Raw genomic sequence first — 23767 nt, forward strand, 5'->3', positions numbered from 1 at the left:
CATGAATTTGTTTGTGTGAGTTTGAATTTTCCAGTCTGATTTTTTTTCCCAGTCCGCCCCTCCTGTAAATTAATGGCAAAGACATGGTTTCATTTACTACACATAGGCCTACTGAAGCTCGCAGTGTTTTCAACCTCTGCCATCTCAATATAGGAGTACACGAACACATAAATATAATTTCTAGAACTGCTCTGTCACTTCATGTGCATTTTACTTATTTTGAGAAAACTATCATCATATACAGAGACAGCAGTTAAAAAAAACACCAATGTTTCAGGAGTTTATTACACAGAATACGTCACATGCTTATTAGATATCTGTATTTAAGTTGATGTATATGCTTTTATTTATTATTCTTTAATTTTCACAAATTTAGAAAGTAATCAAAAGTACTCAAAAGTAATTAGTTACATTACTTTAATAAAGTAATTGAAAAAGTTACACTACTATTACATTTTAAACAGGGTAACTTGTAATCTGTAACCTATTACATTTCCAAAGTAACCTTCCCAACACTGTATATATATATATATATATATTACAAATGTATACTGGTTTTGTGGTCCAGAGTCATATATACATATATATACAGTACTGTGCAAAAGTCTCTACTAGTACTGTCAACAAAATAAAATGGTTTTAAGTCAGTTATTTCTATCTTTTGCTGTAGTGTGTCAGTAGTAAATATCAGTTTACATTTCCAGACATTATTTTTGCCATTAATTGTAATAATTTAGTGAGATTTTTGTTTGCACAAGGAGTCTGACAGCAGTCAATGCTCCACACAGAGATTTGATCTCTTCATCATCAGTCTGTCTGGAATGACATGAAGAAACAGATGAAACTGAGACAGACTCAATCCAGAAGAACTGTGGCAACATCTCCAAGACACTTCAAGAAACCTGCAAAGCTGCCTGAAAAAGCAATGCACAAGTGCACCTAGGACAAAAGCTTTTTTTTTAATGCTCATTGTGGTCACACAAAATGTTAATTATATTTAGTTATGTTAATAGATGTTAATTAATAAAATCTATTTATGGCATTTTGTGACGGCATCCTCACTTTACAGCATTGTTACACAAGTGCCTAAAACTTTGCCGAGTACTGTAGCTTTGCAGGTTTCTTGAAGCGTTTTGGAGACATTGGATTATACACTGGATTATTACGGGAAACTGAGTAAAAAGTTAAAAAGAACAGCATTTATTCAAAATATAAATATTTTCTAACAATATAAATATTTGCTATCACTTCATATTCGTTTAACATATTCCCTTGCTGAATAAAAGTTTTAATTTCTTAAAAAAAAAAAAGAAGAAAAGAATAAACATGTGCTGACCACAAACGTCTTAACTGTAGTCTATATTGTTAGAAAAGATTTATATTTTAAATAAATGCTCCTCTTTTTAACTTTTTATTCACCAAAGAATCCTGAAAAAAAGGTATCACAGGCTTCAAAAATATATTAATCAACACAGCAGTTTCCAGCACTGATAATAAATCGGCATATACTAATGATTTCTGAAGGATCATGTGACACTGAAGACTGGAGTAATGATGCTGAAAATTAATCTTTGTATCACATGAATACATTCAATTGTAATGTATATTAAAATAGAAAAATGTTATTTTACATTGTAATAATATTTTTACATTATTATTATATTAATTTTTCCCCTGTATTTTTGATCAAATTAATGTAGCATTGATGAGCATAAGAAACTCCTTTAAAAAACATACAAAAATATTTCTGATCCCAAACTTTTAAACAGTAGTGTATCTTGAAAATATTTACGTATATTTACAGTTATTAATATAATTTATATTACATATAAATATATTTAATATATAAACAACATAGTTTTACCAAATATACACATGCATGTGTATATATACATACTATATTATGTAAACAAAAACTTATTTTGGATGCGATTAATCACAATAAGTTGTTTGACAGCACTACTATGTATAATGTTATTCAGTAATTTAATATAGTATAGTAATCTATATATATATATATATATGAAACTGAATTATACATCATACATATATATGAAACTGAATTGTAAGCCATTTTAAGTCTTTTGTTAAGAATGATAATTATATCTAAATACATTTCGCTAGACCGATGAAAGTAATTTTTTTTATGGGTCAGATCAGAAATACCTGCACATGTTCACAGTGAAGCTTCAGTCATAAAAAGGACAGACATAAAAATAGAAAGATGAGATACAGAGGGTAAGACAGAGAAAAGAAGGAAACAGCTTTCTATATTCAGCAAATAATAAGGCCAGTCCCGCTTCTTTCCTTAACTGTAAATGGAAATCGCTCGCAGCTCAGGGAATCAATGGTTGTTATTTTTTTGGTATGTGCATACAAGGAAGAGCGGAGACCACCCAGATGGTATTTGTCCCACTTAATAGGAAGCACATAGCTGTGCTATTCTGGAGCATTAAGGTTGATTATAAGGCATGCTTAACAATGGAGCTGATGTGTAACTCTCTCAGCCTGCAGTATTTTCATCTTCCGTTGTAACAGAAGCACATGAAATACTATTACTTTTCAATACAGTACTCATATGAAGTCTGCAGAACGCTGTCATCTGCATTTGTTATTATCTAATATGGACTGGGAGGCAATTGGAAAGAGTGATTTTCCTTGCAATGACTTAAGTAGGGAATATGATAACATTTTTTTTTATGAAAAATATATTTTAATTTAAAATGTTATGCAGCATATAGCTAGATAATATAACACATACGAGAGTGTCAAACGTACATTTGAACCGAGAGGTTAAGGCTTTAGACAGGCTGGTTATATCCTCCTAGCAGGAGAGCAGTGGATGGAGTGGGGAAATATGTTTCTAGCTGAGGGAGGTTGAGTTATGCCTGCTCGGAGCAGGGGGTAAGGGTCCCCAGTAGGGCTGTATTTCAGCCGAGAGGAAACAGAGGCCCTCGTCCCAAGCCTCCGTTAACTCACTTACTCACTCCGCTTGCCGGGATGACCCACGTGTGTGCGGTGTGGCCCGAACGCATTTACGCGCGGATGCTTCGCTTTCTGTCGATGCAGCAATTTACACTGGCCCTGATGTACTTGCAAGATGTGTGACTCTTTGCTGATCGGTTATAGGTTTGTCATAAAGATTCCCGGCTGACAGAAATCGGAGATACGGCACAGCTCTCGGTCTGGCTCTGCTCGAATAATTTACAGGAACAACAGGCCCTTCCAATCAGGCTGAAACTATGCCGTTGACATTAAACAAATATCCTGCCCTGATTTAAAGCAATCAGACATGCGGATGACACAAAGCGGGCCTCAATCCCGATGCCGTTATCCCATCACAATGGCGTTGCTTACTGAGGAGGCCAGGGCATTGTGCGACACAATGTTAGATTAATGACTCTCTAACGTCGGCTTGAAAGGAATGAAGTGAATTTAAATTTCTCCAAAAGTTAAAGAGCTAATGTTACAGTATTAATTTCCTCTCCAACAGTGAGCGGGAAAATATCCATTAGTGAAATTAAGCACAGTTTTCTAGGTAGCTAACATTGTGCAGTGTATAGTGTGGGGCCATAGCTAATGAACACTGCAGTGGGTGATATTTCATTATACAAATTAATGCTCACATTTTAATGGGAAAGTCACATAATGAATCTAGGCTTCAGTGACAGCAATTAGAGACACAGATTGTCCCCTTCTGGACAAGGCAGTATTTAGCAGTAAGCAGCTGTAGATAAAAAAATAAAAAGGTCCTTGCTCCTGACAATGGCTACGCATAACTTGAGGCTATAGAAGAACCAACACACCAGACGAATCACCTTTGTTTGAAGAGAGACAGAGGACAGGCAGGCATCGGCCGTGTGAGTTCACCTTGGTGATTGGGAGCCATTACGCATCTTGAGCGAGACTTGGACCGGACCTGGCAGGAGATCTGGCTCACACGGCTGGATGGAGGTTTATGGTTGTATCGAACAACATTTTGAAGGTTTACTTTGATGAGGGAGAAAGAGCCATTAAACTCAGGTCTGTGGTCAGTTGCTACTGTTCCAAACCGTAAGCATTGTAAATTACAAAGGTCACTCAGCAGACACCCAGTAGAAAATTGGATGGTGCTGCCTGGTGCGCGGTTTGTAGTTTTGTTTCGTTCGTATTTGTTTTGTTTTGTTTTGTTTTTGTTCTCTCTGGTAATGCTTATTTGCTTACTACATGGTGGGTTAGTTCTCTAAAAGTAAGATGAATGGAAGGATTGAAGTAATGGGCCATACAGTAAAGGGTAATTTAAAATGTAAATAGAACTTGTGGGTACTACGTGTAGGGCTTGAGAACTCGAACACCTTGACATTCTTGTTTCTACATTTGGCATAGATAAAGCATAGTTTAAGGAAGAAAAAAAACAAAAAAACATTTATTTTTCCAGCGCAGTCAATCTCTCTTTCTATCCCCCTGTGGAATGCAGGCTGTCTTTTCACCATTCTGTAAAGCCATATGGAAATTCATCTTAAAGTATGTCATATCTATTAACTATTTTAATTGCCCTTCTGTAAAGGCTGTGGGTGTTTATTCTGAACTGTTACTATGGAGTCATGACAAATCACACAAATCCATATGAAATCAGTTTGCGCTGGACTTCTTCAAGTGTTGAGACTGAAAGCGTTCTGTTAGAAGTGAACTTGCGAAATGATAATGGATATGTACTACTCACAGTGAGAGGCCTCTGTAATTTATATAAAGCCTGTCACACTATACCAGATGGCAATTTGATATGTATTTTTTTCCCTTCTTTTTTTATTAACACAGTCCATCAGCCATAAGATTGAGCATTGGAAACTTTTTTGGGAGTTTTGCACTCTCATTTCTAAAGATGAAAAATAATAATCTCTTTACCTCTCTGCCTTGGCGATCCATTTTGTTTCCCTGAGGTTGTGTTGTTTGTGTGGATATCAATTAAAAGCGGATTAACGGGTACATAATGACCTTTAGCAGTAAATTGTGTGTAATGTTGCAAGGCAGGATACAGTATATTCCCCAGATGTCACACGTGCCCCTGACGTATGATGGAACAGATGTCTTACTGAGCCCAAATGGTGCACAAAGAACATGCCACATGCACAGAGACTTACACAGGCACTCGTACACACACTCACATAAACATACAAGCAGCAAACAAAAAATATGCATACATAAATAATGATTTATATATGCATAATAATCGATTGGCCTGGATTAGGATTTTAGCATTTTATAATTTATCAGCATAATATTTAGTAAAAATAAAATGAAATGTCATTAGTATTTTCCTAAGCAGACGCAAAAGATGGGGTGGAGAAAAGCAGATCACTCTAATTGTACTCTAATTTTGGGTACAGAATATCATTCCTTCCAGTTAAAGGAACTGAAAATGATCATTTGCATCAAGGACGTTTCCTTATTGAATCACACCAAGCCTCTGTTATCCTGCTCAGAGGATAAGCACTTATTGGGTTAAAAGCTCATCTTGCATGATGTCTTTTGAATATGCTTTTCATACACTCTTGTATAAAAAGAACAAAAGACCCTTTTCTTTTTTTTCTTCACCCTCTCCTGCCCTTGCCACTTTATGTCCCTTTGTCTATTTGTTCCTTATCAATATAGTATTGAGTTTATATTTGCAATCCTTTATTTAGGAAGCTGTGCAGTGGGTCTGCAGATCTTCCATTCTTTTCTGGAATGGCGCCCTCCAAATAATGATAAATTACTTGAGCACTATGCCATTTGCTAATTATATCCATGATTTACTACAGAGCCAGACTTAAATCATTCAATTCAGTCTTGCGTAACAATGCAACATTTTTTCTGGGTTAAAAAATGTTTTCCATGTGTATAATCTAAGCGTTTATAGCCACGCACACACACACATCGACAAACATGCTTTTATTTTCATTTTCCCATATCTCTTGAAACTCCCTCTCTCACTGTCTTTTTTTTTTCACCTCGCGCGTCATCATTTAATTCCTGAAACATTGCGGGGTCTCAAAAATCAAGCCTTGCATTTAGTTTATTGCTTATTGATCTTATAAATCTAGCTTTCATTCCAAGCCTATTCTAATTGTTGTCAGAAAGTATTTTATATCGATATTGATCGGATCATGCAAATGCAATTTAGACTCGTCCTCTTGTTAAAAGCTACTGCTTTTTTCTTTTAACAAGAATTATTTTACATTTGCATGTTTTTCTAAACTGCCTGCATGTCTTCTTTTACAGTACATTTCATGCTGGTTAGCATTTTGTAATCCACAGTGTGAGGCTGTCTTATGAGGAATGTTCATGTGCACCACATATGGTGTGTTTATATCATTTAGACTATCTTCACTCTCAAATGAGGCCCTTTTATTGGGTGCATTTTGGACTGAGGGGTCACAGTTGTCCTCCAGGGGGAATAAACAGCTTCTGTGGGGCTTGATTTATCATCACAATGATAAACTGCAAATAGAGAATGTCCACAGAACAGCTCCACCACCAAGGTAGCGGCTTGACAGCAGACAAGGCCAGGAGGGAGGCAGAAAGTGAGGGAGCGAAAGACAGCAGCAACCAGCAGCACCACAAGCCTGCAGTTCCCCATGTGAACAGAGATAACATCCAGACAGTTTTGTTGTCAGTTGAAAATATGATCTCTGTAGTGGACTGAAGGCACCATATGGTGATATGTTTTTTATGGCGCTGACGTGAGTGATGGCTCACTCCTAGGATCTGGATTGAGCTGGATCGACCCGTATTGAAACTCCTCCCTCCTCTCAAAAAGGCTGATGGACTGTTTACTAAGTGATAAATGTGGTCGAATGCTGCAGAATGTGAGATTTAAAGAGGCTTGATGTAATCCCTGACATGATTCCTGTCAAATATTTACATGTTGTTTTTCTTTTACCTCTTCTTCTGACAGGTGGAACAAGCCCAGGGTTCCTGCTGAGCTTGTTGGCACCTTTATTATTACTGCTGTACTGACATCAGTTCCTGTCTGTCTTTGTTTCTTCCTATCACTCTTTCACTGTAGGTGAAAAGCCCTACAGGTGCCCTCATTGTGACTATGCAGGCACTCAATCAGCTTCTCTGAAGTACCACCTGGAGCGCCACCACCGTGAGCGACAGAATGGAAGTGGCACCTCAGCCAACCACCCTCCATCTTCTGAGCACAAGGATGACCACACCAAGAACAGCAGTAGCAGTGGGGTCTTTGCTCGACCCGATGTCCTTCGCGGGGTCTTCAAAGGGGTGATGCCCTCTGGTCTTGACTTCAGAGGGGGTCAAATGCTCCCACACCAGTGGGTACCACCAGGAATGCTCTCACCCAGAGACAGAGAGCGTGAGAGGGAACGTGATCGCCACGGCCCGGGGTCAGAGCCCACCTCAGAGAGCATGAAGTGTCCTGAGGGTCCAGCCTCTGCAGGGGACAGTCCAGCCAGCTTCTCCGACCTGGGCCGAGCTTACCAGAGTATGGTTGGAAACGGCATCAACTTCCAGGGCTCCCTGCAGGCTTTCATGGACAGCTTTGTCCTCAACTCCATGAAGAAAGAAAAAGAGATGAGAGAGAGTCAGCTGCATGGCCAGCACTTTAGCCAGGAGAGTGCCGAGGCCAAGAACAAAAGAGCCAGTGAGGCCAACCAGGAAGAGAATCCCACCAGTGACGTCAAGCCAGCTGAGGGTGGCCGCTCCCAGTATGAGCCTCTGGATTTGTCCGTTAGACCTGAAGCAGGGTCTCTCCCTGGAGCCTCCATCACCATCCAGGACAATGTCGCCTGGCACGGCTGCCTCTTCTGCTCCTTCACAACTGCCTCTGTGGAACTGATGGCCCTCCACCTGCAAGCCAACCACCTGGGTAAAGGCAAGTGTGGCCCAGGAAAAGATGCTAAGGAGCACCTCATCGGAGAGCCTTCCCATGCAGGAAAAGCTACTGGCTTGGCTCCACCACCAGGCCTTCTTCATCACCATGAGGGAGCCCCGTCCAGGGACAGAGAGACTGAGTCTGGGGAACTGAAGGGACAAGCAGGCTGGTCCAACCATCTGGAGCAGCCCCCGCATGGAGCCTCCATGGGCACATTCTCCAGTGACTTCTACAAGCCCTTTGGTCCTGTGTATGATGGCTCTGCTAGAGGGCCTGTTGGATTCCTGGACCAGCAGCAGATTCAGCCCAGTGATATGGGTGGTCAGGGCCCCCTGGACGATCTATCTGACAAGGCGTCCTGCAGCGAAATAGAGGCATCTGAAGAACATGGCGGCCAGTCTGAAGAAGATGAAGTAAGTCATGAAAAATCATTGACTAACCCCACTGCTACAGAGAGGCATATGGGTTCTGATGATGAAGAGGAGGCAGAGGAAGAAGAAGAGATGGAGATGGGTGATGCTGAGGAGGAGGACCGTGGATCCATGCAAATGCTTCCTGAATCTCCATTGTCAGGGAAGGACATCCAAAGATGCAAGCTGACTATGGGCCCCCAAAGCTCTGGCCTTTCTCCTCCTCAGCCTCAAACCCCTGAGAAGCAGTGGCACCAGCAGCAGACAGGCCTTGGTCTTCTCTCCCCAACCGGTGGTCTTCCTGGCTTGGTAAAGCCTGATCAGGCCCACCTTGAGCATCAGATGAACATGCTATCTGTGCTACGGGCATACAGTTCAGAGAACCTCGCAGCATTCAACGGAGGCCTTGGTGGCAGCTCCAATGGAGGAAGCAGTGGCAACAGCAGCTTGAAAAGAAATGACCCCTCTGGTGAGTATGACAACATAAAACCCTGTCTTAGTGTCATAAATCAATGAACAGTGACTTTAAAAATGGCTTAATGTTATACAAACACACTCTCTGACAAGTAAACACATGGTATACACTGCATTATGAGCAACACATTATCACTACAGCATCTTCTATTTCTTATTTGTGAAGCAATTACACATTGAGACATTTGTTCAATGCTTCCCTCTTTGTCAGAGCTGCACCAATACACAAACTCTCTAAAGGGGCAAGATTTGCTTTTGAGTGATTTCAATCTTATTTTGGGCAAGTTTAGAGACCATCAGGATGACAAAGTAACATATTAATCTTTATTATATTGTCATTTTACAAGAGCTCCAGTCCCACCCTCTCTCTTTCCCTCCTCTTTCTGGGAATAAGGGTATCTGCTTTGGAACAGACCAGGAGCTGATGGTCCCTATGTCATCTCTAGCTCACAGAAACTTAACTATCTTAGCTTTCATAAAGGCCTCTCCCAAAAGCCCATTACTTTATAAGAGCCCGGGATCTATGACCTTGTGAAAAATGATCTGTCAGCTTTCATGATTCTGCTAAGGTTACTGGAGCTCCTTGAGACTACTGTGTTTCACACTGCCCTTTCTGAAAATTTGGTGATAAAAAGGAAAAGAGAGTAACTGTGAATGAAAAAAAGAGAGTAAATCTCTAAGAACTGAATTTGTAGTTTGGTTTGGGCAGCTGTAGTAGAAAGTGAGTGGGTACCACAGCCTTTAGATGTCCTTTTTAAGTCAATTTCTCACAGCTGAGATAAAAGCAATAAAGGTAATGAAACATATGTATCCTTCATTTTCCTTTTGTTCTTAATATATTATTCATTAAGGAGACAACTAATTTTCAATTCTGGAGTTGAGACAGGCGTTCTTAGCTTGGTGCTTTACATTGGTGTTATTACTTGTACTCTGCAAACATAGAGGAGCAAGGCAGACATATTTCTTTTGCTCCCATTAAAACAATCTTAGTGCAAATAGGTGTAGGATTAAACAGAGCGTTTAAACTGGCACTGCAAGTATTTTTAAAAGACATGTTTTATTGAGCTGCTTCATTCTCACAAATCTTAATACTTATTGTACCTTTAACTTAACTATACAATCCAGTTAGGTAATGTTGTGTATTATGCTAATCACTCATTTATCAACCGTGATTTGGATGGAAAAAAGTCTGTATAGGTCTCAGTTAGTTATTTTAGTAGTAGTTATTTTATTTTAAGTAGTTATTTCAATATAAGTTGTCTATAGGTAGGCTACTACATCTGGTATTTTTTTGTCTAAATACCAACTAACACTTACCATTAGCTATATTAGTCGACAGTGTGAGTCAGTTATCTGGAGAAAGAAAAAAGGCTAAATCTCTAGTCATAACCTTGGAAAAACATAAAAAGTAAAAAAGATGAATAATATTTGTGCAGCTGTGTTAAAGAATTGAGCATCTTTCCACCATGACGGTTTGAAGTTACAACAGAAAGGAATGCATTAGTCCGTTTTACACCATCTTCCATACAAGAGAGACAATAGATCCAATAGAGAGACAAGTGAAGTCTAAAGACTGCCATGTGTTTCACTTTCCCCCTTCAAAACGGTTTACATTAACAATTAATGGTGCTTTTGACCTTTCAATTATGGAAAATATGTCTGTCATGGAGGAACCTGTTGCATTTTTAATATTTAGAGGAGGTCATTCACTTGGCTGAAAATGAATGCTAGTTTTTTGTCATCGTAGTGAATGTATCGTATTGTAATATCCTTCTTTAATCAAAGGCATTTGAAAAGTGTCCTTGTGACGTCTTCCTCTCCTGCTGCTGTGAAGAGGGACTGACCTTTAGAGATAAGGCTTTGTCTACAGAACAAAAGTTTTTTTGTTTGGCATTTTTAAAGCATGACTCCATCAGTTTGTCGCTGGTGGATGCTGATGGGCAGCCGAGCGCCTCTGTATATGCTGTGACAGTGTGTGGGCATGTTTGAGTAATACATACAGTTAAACCATTGAATGACCACAAGAAGAACTCAACAGACAGTTTATTCTTTCTTTTCTGAAGGGAATGTGTTAGTATTACCGCAGAACCTGTTCTACATACTTTCTGTGCATGTGTGTGTTTGTGAAAGAGAGATAGAGATTTTGACACCCGAGGAAGATACTCTACTAACTAGAATATGCATGTATCCTTAAAAAATATAAGAAACGAACAAGCAAATATTTATTTATAATAAAAATATATATTTTTAATAGATCTGGCAGATTTTTCCCCCTTTTTCCCCTTGGAACATGCATGCTTAGAAAAAAAAAGTCTTGCTTTATTGTTTTAAGGATGTTTAGATATTTTTACTGGAAAACAAGACAGATATAGTTAGTGCTGTGCATATATCCCATATAAAATACAAAAACAGCACAAGCACTTTTTTCAGATGTAAAATACCATACAGGTGGAACTACCTGATCTGGAGTATTTTGTGCTTGGGTCTCTTGTACAAAATTGAGTGAAACACATTCTGCACAATTCCTTGGCGCTGGGCATAGATGAAGCAAAAATCCCTCTGAAAATTTAATTCAGGGCAAAATACGATTATCTGAAGTGGCTTGGCATTAGGTTTGTATGCAAATAGCGCATAAATCATTAATATTTAGAAATCTCAGCTGAATATGCTATGCCTTGACATCCGGGATGGAATGACTGTGAGTCATTTTAAAGTGACACCCTCATTATTATACTGCTTTTATAAGACAAACACATTTACCCTCTCTTGCATGTCAAGTGTCTTACATTCATAGTATTGAAGAATAACCCTCTCCAATATTTAAACACTATGCACATTTTCCTTCATTCACAACAAATACCAGAAAGCTAAAACTAAAAAGCTATTTCTTTAATAGCCAACTGAAATTAGTTGGAAATCGACTCAGATTAGCGTTTAGATTATTATTATTTGTAGAAAAAAGGCCTAAAAAAAACAGCATTGCATATATTAATCATGAAGTATTTCTACGATTTAGTGCCAAGTTCTGTCAGACACCTCAGACTGTGTGTAGTCCAGTGGATTAACTTTGTATTGTTCACATTGCTTAATGGCCTTGTTCCATTGTGCAAGGCAGCCATTGTGTAAGTGTATCATATAATCAATACTAGGTCTGTTAGTGGCATATCTTCATCTATACATTGCACATGTCTCAAGCATTGTGCTCTTTGTCTGTCTTTCTTTTGCTCCTCTTTGTCTTCCCCTTAATTTAACAACATATCATCACAAGCTACGCGTGTTATAATAACCACACATCAGTCCTGGTTATCAGCGGCACCTGTGCGAAATGTTGTTAAGGCCAGCAGACAGTAAAACCTAGCCTTCAACATTTTTTAAATGTTTGCTGGTGCGCTATAAGAATCAAAACATGTCACCAGAAAAAGTTCTTTCATTTATTGTGAAGCACCACTTACAGCAAAGAAAAAAAATGGTCTGCCACCATCACTCTCACCAAGCTTTTTTCGCACACTCTCTACCCTCTCTACTCAACTCTCTTTTTTGTTGTTGTTTATGTTTTCATTGTCGTGGCCGTCGTAGCTTGCAGTGTAAACAGTTATCTTGATTCACCCGCGCTGTCTCCATTAACCCTCGTGAAAAATGGCCACATTTAGATTTCTCACAGGAGCAGTTGCGAGCGCATGCTTGTAGTACAGAGCGCAGTTACCCGGCCTGTCTAAAGTGTGTGAATTTCCATCTCTAACCCTGCTTAATAGTATAAAGTGTGCATCTGTGTGAGTGTCTGAGGCCCTAGATGGTGCTTAGGAGCCCAGGTTTCAGATGTTTACCGCTAAGAGCCGTCCAGCCACCACCGGCAATCCAGTTTTACCACACAGTCAAGACATTCCTCAAGCCACGGGCAGAGAACGAGAGATGAACAGAAAAAAAAAAAAAACGTACGTATAGAGAGATCAGACTTGAAGGACTGCTGAAAGAGGGGGCTGCTCACCCCAACCGTCCTAGTTCATAAGGCCATGACACCCCCTGGTGGAAAAGCAGTGAACCCTGTCCCCATTCACTCCAAACCACTCAATGAGAATGACAGATGATCGGAGACAGAGAAAGATGGAAGGAAATAGGGATTGAGTGTATGAAAGCGAGTGAATAACTGTAAGTCAGAAAAGAGATGTATGCTTAGGAGGATTGGTTTATGTCTTTCCTTTTCTCCTTCTATGCAAATCCCTTTGGGTTTATCAATTTACAATGTGTCCTCCTTAATATGTCATGGCAGACTTACAAACTCAGAGTAAAAGAAGCATTTATAAACGCTGCAGTTAAAGAAGACGTGTGAATTCCCACTATTTTTACTTGTTTCATTTTAGCGCCTGTCTGCTAGCCTGTGTGTGTGTGTGTGTATGTTAGCGTGTATCTTGCCCAGCAGACAGGAGTGGGTAGTTAAATGTAAATGGTGTTTAGTCACCAGTGGCCAATTATCACTGTCAGGAGGGTGTAGGATCAGAGCCTCTCTTGGGCGGGTCTTGACCCCAGTCTGGTGTGGGTCAGAGAGAGTGCACTACTTCCTGTCTTCTTGTCAGCCTTAAGTTCATCTTTCCCATCTTTCCCCCCTCCTCGCTAACTTCTTCTAACTTTATATGCCTCTCTACCTCTCACTCTTTCTCTTGTTTTCAATCCGTCTCTCTCCAGTGAGTGTGGTAATAAAGCACTCGTGTGAGTGTGTGTTGTTCTCTGACCAGGTTCTATTATGATAATTAAAAACATATGGTGCCTGCAGTGCGCACAGTGAACCCCACAGATGTAAAGGAACAGACGCGACTTGTGACTTTCCTTTCATACTGAGGAACATGATGATACGGCCTCACATGCTTGCACACACATTGCACTTCCAAGTAAGTAACATTTAGTATAGATCAGATATTTCTTGTTCATTGTAATATTCCTTTGCTCTTATTTTCCACAAAAAAATTAAATCACATTATATACTTCAAATAACATAAAGCAGCAGTTGCCATCAATGGACAACAAGTGACAAAACTTAATAATAATAATAATATCTAAACATTACATTTTAAGTTTTATTATATTAAACAATTTATTATTGTTATTATATTTTTAAATTATGATAATATTATAATTCTTTTCAATAAAATTATCTGGAATGTAATTAAGTATGATAATAACAGATAATAAATATATAACATATTACACATATAAATTCTTACATTTTATAAAAAAAAAGTATATATATATATATATATATATATATATATATATATATATATATATATATATATATATAATTTTATATGTTTTTACTTAATCTTGTAAAAAAAAAAAAAATCTGTACTGTCCATGACCCAATCAGAACAGACCTGCAACCCACCACTTAAGAATCAATGCCATGCAGTGTGCAGTTTTCAAATTCATGAAATATTTTTCTTGGAAACACAATTTACTCCACACACAAACACACGACTGCATGTCACCTCAATGACATGCTCGTTTACCACATAGCAATTACTACTAAGTAATTATTGCGGTCTCCTAATTTACGGACAGCTAGAACTATTAGAAACGCTGAGCGCGGATGAGAGTGAATATAACACAGAACAGACAAAACATCACTTGATTTCCCTTTTTTTTCTCTCACTATTTGCCCCTGACTTCTCCCTTTCGGTAAAAAGAGATCTCCACACTTAAAAAGCGGCACGGGATGAAACTTGGTAATTGCCAGTAATGCTGTCCTCATCAGGTGGCTAATTAACAGTAATATGGCTCGTGTTAGTCAGCTAGCATCCACGCAGCCCCTGCGTTCGGGCGACCGCGGAGAGGCGGGAGAACCCGTCACACTCTGATGATGCGTTCGGCCCGAGGGTCGCCTGGTCCGTGTTTTATTCACACTTAATCCCTCCCCCGGGAGCGCCGAGGCCCTCCGTAATCTTTAGCTCCTTACCATAGAAAGTCGGGGCCAGAGAACCTGCGACGAACTGGGATGTTACGTACGACTGGTTTGTAAAAGACTCTCAGACAAATCATTCATCTCTGACAGATGATGTTTAACCTGTCACCGGGAGTTTAAATGCTGTCAGCCTCCAAGCAAACGCTTGTGGTACATTTAAGAGCTGTCAACAGTCTTATTACAGAGTAAAGGTAGACTCTTGACATGACACATCAGACTCAGTTTCTCTGAGCCTTGTCCCACGCTTCTCCGTCTCGGAGCACACTGCCGGAGGGAAGCGCTCTCACAATGAAAGACTGCTTGCTCTCTTTCGCTCTCCTTGGAAGTCTCTGAGGTGACAGACAGTGTTGGTGCATCTCCACTTGTTCCATTGTGCGGTGTGTGATGAAGGCTCGTTGGGTGAAGGCGAGGTGCTATTTCACATGTTCAATATTACCATTTTAACTTCAACCTAGGTGAATTAGCGCCTTGTCACTCAGCGACGCAAATTCTGGTTTCAAAGAGCAATTAATTGTAAAAGCTGTTGTCAAGCCCACTGGATGGTACCTGTTGCTCTCATCCAGCAGCTGTGCAATCTCTAAAAATATTTTCCTGATGCTAATTTACTCCGATATCAACTTTGGCGGAGCTGAAAGCTTTTGAAAGGCCTCGTAATTTCACTCTCTTTCACTACTGTCTCGTACCTTGCTGACGTACAGTACAGTAGGCTTCGTCGTTTCCAGCGTGGAGAAAAAGAACGAGTGGTCGCTGAATAAAGGATCGGGTTCCAGTATGACAACAAAGGCAGAGAAATATTCAATGCTAATGACAGCAAAACAATTATGCTATTCATAATATTAGACAGAAAGAAAGATCTTGTTAGAGAAAACCTTGGGAGAGGAGAATATGAAGTGTTCTCACTGGCGCAGTAATCACGGCATGCTTCCATTATTTTTATTCCCCTGTAGCCCACTATAGTTTGCATTTAATGACAGAAACCCTTAAGCTAATACTTAATAGATTTTCTACTAGACCCAGATTTTTTTTTTTTTTTTTTTTTGGTTTTGTTCCCCTCACCTATTTGATCTAATTTCTTTGTTTTTGTTTTGTTTTGTTTCTCCGACTTTGTTCAATTGGAGGTATTCCTCGTAGCTGTGCTGCTTGCGTTCCCCAGGTGCCCTCAGATGTGACGATGTGCTCTCAGAGGGATTGTACCGACAGAACAACACTGTGCCTGCGCAAGGGCACACCTCACATACACACAATATAATGATCATGCTTACACACAGCGTATGACATACACTCCAAACATAATGAGAGAATATGCCCCGACTCCGGCTGGCAGGCGCTGGAGTTAAAAAAAGAAAAAAAGCACAAGTATGTCAACTTTTATTTGTTCCTTTATTCCACATCAATGGCAAACAACGCGCTAAAGTTAATAAAACAAATACAGAAAACACAGTCTGGCTGAGGCAGAGGCAACACGGGTGTGTTTTGAGAGGTCGTGTAGCAATTACAGACAAATCTGTCGGAATCTTCCACATACTTTTAGTTGCCGCGCAAAAGAAGAGCCAGTCCAATAAGACACATTTGATTTAGACTTCAAATAAACAAGGGTGGAAGCAAAGTTCCTGCAAATAGAAGGAGTGGAGGAGCGACATAAAAGAAAAGCATTGCATGAGAAATAAGCCCACATTATACCATTAGCTGTTAAAAAATGCACTTAATTCCTCTGTAGAGATGGAAATAAATCGCACGAGCTCGAGCATTGTTCCATGCAAATCCCATCGAATGGATTTAAGATGGCGTATTGTTTATTAGGGAAATATGGGGGGAGGTAGGAGAGCTGCTGTTCTAATTGCAGTAATTTAATCAGGATTAGAAAGGTTACCTGAATGAGACGGCAGCGCAAGGACACTGATGCATGTGGAAAGTAAAAATGCACATTTCGAGCCACTGATGTTGTCTTTTGCGTTAACGAATTTACACTGCTTTTTACGCCGTCACTCTTCTGTGGATAAATAAACAAAATGTTCTGTTGTTTCCCTTCCTCCCCCCTCATCTCTCTCTCTCTCTCTCTCTCTCTCCCAAGCCTTGCTAAATAGGAAGCAAAGAGAATCCATTTTAATCAGATTAATAACTTGGTTGATCACATATAACCTAATTTTCATTCAGTGCTGCCCTTGTCCACTGAGTCATATACGGAATGACCTTTGTGTCGCCACTGTGACCATAAAGCACAGTAAGTGCCATTGTGCTGTCAAAAAAAGCTGAAGATGTTTTACATCACCGGAAAAATCTCATCTGTCATTTTTCTTCTAAAAAAGCGATGCCCGTTCCACAAAAGGCCACCTTCCGATTGAGGGCCATTAGGTCGGGACTCGAGTTTCCCATGGCTTAGGAGATGGGAACAACTTTCCTCCTGCATTCACAGTAATGTGAATCGTCCTTTTAAAACAGATATGGTTACATATTAGTTTTGAAAGGTACAGTAACTGCCTCAGCTTTAGCTGTCTTCAACAGTAGGTCTTTTGTGTCCGCCAGAACTCAATAAGTGGCCTGTGATCCCATTTTAGCTTGCTCTCGCGCACTATAACACACTGCCTGCGTGGAGAATATTGCGATTCGAGCGCGTTTGAGGCTGAATGATGGCTGATGACAGTTACAAGGCAAAGTCTGAAATCAAGCTCACCTTTTGCCTGCCTCGGTTTGTTCTCGAGTGGTGTTTCTGTTACTTTCAGAAGTTATTTTCTATTCCTTCATCAAGATAAATCTCATCCTTGATTTACTGGTATGATTAGCCATTTCAAAGGAAATCTGCTGAGATTTAATTATACACAGAAAGAAGAAGGAAAAAGAGAGAGCGATAGAGTCACACACACACACACATGCATAGGCTTTCAGTCACACAGCTCCACGCACACAAACAGGAACTATGAATGAAATATTTATGAAGTGGGCTAACGACTGCATGCACCCATATGTTTCAGCCTAACAGCAGTTTACAGGCAGTTCTAATGTGATGAGTTTCCACTGAAGCAAAGAACACTGATTTACAAATTATATAGAACACAAAGAGGAAAGACAATGATAATAATTATTCATATTAATACATTTTATTAAACATTTTGCTCCAGCAGTTTTGGAAACAATTCTTGCATTTATCCGTGATAACCGCCATTATTCTTTCTTTTGATTAGTGAACGACATTCCCTGCATTTATGTAACAAGTTCTTTGTTTCTTTGCACTTCCTTTTGAAAAACTTGTTTTGTTGTTTAATTATCAGTTCTGGAGTCGCACACCACTAGAGGATGAATTCTCGGGATGATTCATTGGGCAGCAATTCTTGTAAAATCAGGCCTAGCGTGCCTGTTTCCAGAAAATGTAAGAACTTTATGGGTTATAGGTTTTATGAAAGCCAGCATGCAAAAAAAAAAAAGGGGGGGGGGGGGGAAGGGGGGATTAATCTGAGGATTAGCACCATACTTTAAGATAAATCTTTTTTTAATATGAAACCTCATCCCCACTTATTCTGGCCAATCATTATTTTTGCACACTTTAGATTACATATTGTGTCTTTTTTCTGCACTCAGTTTAAGCACACAGCTTTTTTTTCACAAACACATTCTTCATGCTGTAAAACTCAGAACAATGGATGAGCACATAGCTGTGCACATTAATGCTTCTGTAAATGGAAAGACAGAGAGAGAGAAAGAAAACAGATAAGCAGAGCTTGGCTGCCCCCTCCCATCCATGTCATCCGTCTATCTATGTATCCTTCCCCATGGAAAAAAATGGGATGAAAAAAAAACCAATAAAAAGCTAACCAAATCTCTCCTCCTCATCGTTAAATCCTGGCTGATCAGAACGCGCCAGACCCTAACCGACAAACATCATAGACTGTCTCCAGTCCCTAATTGACTGCACAAGGATTGGTTACACTTTTTAAGTAGCGTTTTGTAATGGATTTCCATGTTGGTTGCGCTTTTAACTGGCGCTTCAAATGGAAGGAAAAATGTCTCTTTATTATCAAAAAACAACTGTTCTTTCTCTCCCCTCTTTCTTTCTTTTTTTCGGTAAAGATGATATCAGCCATCTCCCTGTTTGTATTTTTTTTTTTTGCAAGGTCAACCCAGGCTGACAGTTGACAAACGATCTCAAGATGGCCACATCATCTGTCCTGTAATTTTTTGGGGGGAGAAAACGATAAGATGAATGCCATGTATCATGTTTTCTCTTTTTTTCCCTCCCTTCCCCTCTCTCGATTTTACACTCAAATCTCTTATCGGCTTATGAAAAGGACTGTTAAGCAGGTGAAACAGAGATTTCGTTCATGCTTGAAAGTTGTCTCCGCTCTCGCACAGGCCAGAGACCGGTTCAAATCTCTCCGATCTGGACTTATCCTGTTTCTGCATCTTGGCACGGCGCAGGGATTCAGTATTATAGACAAGCTGGTCATCAGATGGGAATTGGGTTTATTTCTGTGTCCCCCCCCACCACCACCTCCGTTACCCCTCCCCTCTCGCTGGCGTCTCATCCAAGTTATGTCTCATTTTTTTCTACTGGACAGCTCCGACAGAATGCCCGAGAACTCCATGTCCTTGAGAACAGAACAACTTTTCAGTCTAATACTTTGATTGATTTTTTTTTTCCCGTTGTTGTTGTTCTCTTGCTTTTCTCTGACCATCTTCTTCATTTTTCTCTTCCCAAGATCATTATACGTATTTATGCTGAAATCGTTGGGGGGGGGGGAGGCTTCAACTTCAACAATGACGGCCACTTTGACAAAACACAGAGTATGTTTTTAATTACCTGGATTTTTTAATGTTGTTGTCATCTCACAGAAAATACTGCTCTTGTTCTGATATTCCTATTATGTTCTCATTTGAATGCCTGCTCTCCGCAGGAAGTCCAACCCCCCTCCCCACCCCGCATCACTTCTAGCAGCCCTCCAGTGTTCACCATTTCTAGTTTTTCATTATGCCTAATTGCATTAAGAGACATATCATAGTGGAGCGAGAGAGAGGTAGAGATGAGGTGTCATCGCTTTCTAAAACACAATTAGGCAACACCTCATCAGGGGCTCTGCCTGCCTGCGGTTGACAGGTGCGTGAACGTTAGCGGCGGCGGCGTTGGTGGTGCACGAGCCACTGTGCGTGCTTGACAACTGCTCGTCAAACGGATGACAGACGCTTTCCTGAGAGCCCGATCGGCGGCACAATCGATACTCGATGAGGTGTGGCGAGTGAACCCGGCGTTTGAGTCTGTTTTAGAAGGGGGTCCTTAACACTAATGAAGCCATTTCATGTGTGTCTTCCCTGCCTGTTTACTTCCAATTTTTCATCTGACAAAATGAAACGGCTGCTCGTTAATTTGAGAAGCAACATTCAGCAACTTTTATCAAAACCGGGAGAACATGGAGATGCTGGGAAGCAGTGGTGCAGAAGTTTTAGCTGATTTTTTTTCTTTTTTCACCTTGTTCTTTTTGTGGAAGAAAAATAATGCCCTGCTGAAGCGCAGATTGTCATTGTGAACGTGTTTCTATTTCATCTAAAACATGATGACGATGATGATGACCAGAATGATGATGATGATTAATGAGAGTGATGGCAATGATTACACACATACAGGAAGAGTGTTTAGCGTGTCAGCCATCTGCCATCATCAGCCATCATCTTTATCGTAGTATCCTCTCACACGGCCTGGACAGAAACAGATGAAGCAGATAGAAAGAAAAAAATAGATGCACAACGTGATCATGTTTCAATTGACACCTTAAGAAGAATTATGTACTGGGTTCTTTATAAAGGTATTAGCCTGATGCGGAATATTTGCTCTGTGTTTTGCTCTGAATGCACTATTGGATATTGCACCTTCGAGCTGACACTCGGCGACAAAGCCTGGGGAAGAAAAGTAATGATCACATATAAATATCAATATGAAAGCAAGAGTCAGTGCTAAAGACGATGTATAGCTATTGATGTTTGAATAACGGTAGTGTCAGGCGATGAAGAAGAGAGAGGTGGAAAATAAGGAGAGAAAATATAATGCATTCATTTTTTTTTCAGAAGGACAAAAAAAAGAGACAGAAACGGTTAATCGAAAACACTCCAGAGGCATAAGAATCAAGCTGAGGCCGAGATAAAAACATAACCGCTCTCTACGCCTTGTGAACAAAACCATAAATAAATATATAATCAGTTAGTATTATGCAGGTTTGCTCTGAGAGGCATTATCTGTCTGGCGTTGCCTTCTCAAGTAAAAGAACATTTGACAGTGCAAGTCCCTGATGACAAAAAAGAGAGAAAGTTATGACTTCAAAAGTGTTTACTCACCATGTTTTTTAATTTGTCTGGGCATATGCAGTTTATTTGCATTTCAAATACGCATATTTGAAGCAGGTGGTTTAAATGCCAAGATGCGAATTGATGACAATCACCTCTACCATAAGCGTCAAGGGAGCTGTACTCGCGGCTGACATTAAAACTAAACGAACAGCAGCTAAACAAACACATCGAAATAGAACTCTGTTACCATCCGCCCTGCGCCAGTGATAGCAAAACCCCCTCACCCCAGCTCGCATCCTCTCCACCCGCACTTATATTTTAATATTCATGTACATTTAAATATCAGCTGCTGAGAGAGAGAGAACGTAAATACCTCACATAAATCTATTCATCCATGAATGGCATCAAATGCCCCCCTCCTCCCCCCTTCCTGGCCGTCGGTTCCATCGCTTCCATATTCATTTTTGTAATTTACAGCAAATCCAATAGCTGTCAATCACAAATTAAAAACTCCAAATTTACAACAGGGAGGAAACAGCTGCTTCTACATTTACAGCAAGACCACTCTAAAATATTAAAGACATGTCACCCAGCTCTGTGCAGCCCTACATCTGCGGCCATCTGTTTTCTATTAAAACATTACACCAAAAAACGCTGCTATTTCCATGCTTTTAGATCAGCACAGGAAAGCGAGACTGACATTGTAAAACCTCCTGACGTGCTTAGCTTTTATCAACGGCCCTTTCAAAAGTGTCAGAATAAAAGGCTTTGAGTGGCACCCGATGTATTTGCACAAGTCGCAGACGGAGCGGAGGTCACATTTTAAGGGCCTAGTTGACGACGAACAATGCCGGGATATCTTAAACAAGCCGATCTGCTGCTTTTTTTGTCGTTTTCTCACTCGCTCTGCCCTTCCTCCTGTGAAGCAAAGAGTGGGTCTTGAAAAGAAATACGTTAAACCGAGTGATTCGATGACATTTGAGGCATTGCCTGTGCGGCGAGAGAGCGAGAAGGAGAGCTTTTGAAAAGCGAAGCTGAAATATTCTCTTACGGCGGAGCGGAGAAGAATTACGGTCAGTGTCAAAGGTAAACAATTACAACATTCTGAGTCACTTTTTGGAGTCGGGGCAAAAGAAGATCATTGCTCCCTCTCTAATAGGTAATTTCCTTTGTCTTCAGAGCCGTATTTCACATGTTGCCTTCCACGGGGTGGCCCCCTCAAAAAAAAAAGAATGAAAGAAAAGAAAGGAACGAACGTGTGCTTGGCGCATGCATCAGAATTTCAGATGAAACGTTTTGTTCGCCATCTAGAACTGCCAACACAGAACAGTTTGTTGGTGGTATGTGGAAAGAAAGCCGGTTTGGCAGGCAAAAAAAAGGGAAACTTTTCCATAAACTTCAGGCTGCATGTAGAATTTTATTGTCTGAAGGAAACAACATGAAAGGACACTTAATTTCAGATCAAATTCACAACGATATCTGCCATTCAAGTTGTTAGAATATCCTTGTTCTCCCCGCGACAGAGATTCTGTGATTAACAAGCTTGCTGTTTTTCTCTCACCCACCATTTAAAGGAAAAAACCCAGAGCTCCCGCTGCTCCGAACGACATCTCTCCCCTCGCCACCATCTCTTCCTTCCTCTCCTCCTCTTGTCATCTATGGCAGGAGTCACAGGTGTGTGACAATAATTACACATACACTCAGAAAAATAATGTCATTTCTCTCCATTTAATAAGTTAGCAGTAAAATGCAGAGGGGGAGCGCACAGGGAGAGCAGGCTTAAATCTTATCTGATACCAGGGCCCCTAACTCAATCATATGGCTCTTAAGAACAGGACACGGGCAGCTGGGGCTCACTAATATGCATGCAATATGTGTGTAAAACGATACGCTTTAATTTTGAGCCCACTTTAAGAAGCAACAAAATCTGTTTATACGTGAGACATTTAAAAAGAGGGAGGAAAAAAAAATAAAGCTATTTAACTCCCTCGTTCCCGCCAAGCTGTGACATCTGTTTAGTCTTTTCTTCATCCCTCTGCTCCGAACGCTCAATCCCAGGAAGACAGAGTTTTTAAAAACCCACTTTTCCTGCCTGCTGTTTATGCTAAAGCTCAGCGCTTTGAATCTGCGGAAACACAAGTTAAGAAAATGATGATTGCGCACGTTTATCTCTTTTCCTCTTATTAGATGAACTTTGCTGTTTTCGGATTTCAGTTTTCGCTCGCAGGCCATCAGAAAGACTTCCTGTTGGTACTGTAATTGTGAATTAAGGCCCGTTCACGCCAAGACAATAGTGAGAGTATGAGAATAGTCCACACTATAATGCCAACAACATATTATCATTGAACTATTCTTTTTGCATTTCGATGAATGCTAAAATCATTGACAACCAATCAGAATCCACCAGATTTTAAAGAGCCCAAGCGAGTGGCAGATTACATGGTTCCAGAGTGTGTTTATAATAAACAGGACAGTATCGTTCATTTGTCTGGATGCTAATATAAAGTAAGTATTGTTATAATTATCTTTATACTTACTGTTCTTGGTGTCGAACACATGTTGTTTCCTCAACACGTGTTCCATATAATATTTTCATTCATATTTCAATCTGAACAATTTCATTTTTAGCAAATAAACAGCAGTTTCCTGCCTTTATTTGAAGCAGCCTGTTTTACGTATGCGAGTCAAGGGGCTGGTAATTGGTTGGAAGAGGCTGTTGGTGTGTATGCGTATATATGTGTCGCCACTGGGCTCTCCCAGAAAGCAGGAAGTATGAGGGAGAAGAGGGGTCTTTGGGGGGAGGAATAC

At 40.1% G+C, this 23767-nt stretch overlaps 1 protein-coding gene across 8 annotated transcripts in view; it reads left to right on the top strand.

Moving 5' to 3' along the window:
* The window catches only part of znf536 (zinc finger protein 536), a 182783-nt gene that overhangs the window by 124897 nt on the left and 34119 nt on the right, over window positions 1-23767 (top strand). For 7 of the 8 annotated variants that reach the window (XM_059534267.1, XM_059534276.1, XM_059534303.1 and 4 more), the window contains one exon: window positions 7028-8734. In XM_059534267.1, coding sequence (XP_059390250.1) covers window positions 7028-8734 — 1707 coding nt within the window. Of the gene's footprint in view, window positions 1-7027; window positions 8735-22533; window positions 22634-23767 lie in introns of all 8 variants that reach the window. The other variant, XM_059534319.1, reaches the window with a different exon arrangement.

The sequence above is a fragment of the Carassius carassius genome, chromosome 3 (genome assembly GCF_963082965.1).
Source record: "Carassius carassius chromosome 3, fCarCar2.1, whole genome shotgun sequence".
Lineage (NCBI taxonomy): Eukaryota > Metazoa > Chordata > Actinopteri > Cypriniformes > Cyprinidae > Carassius > Carassius carassius.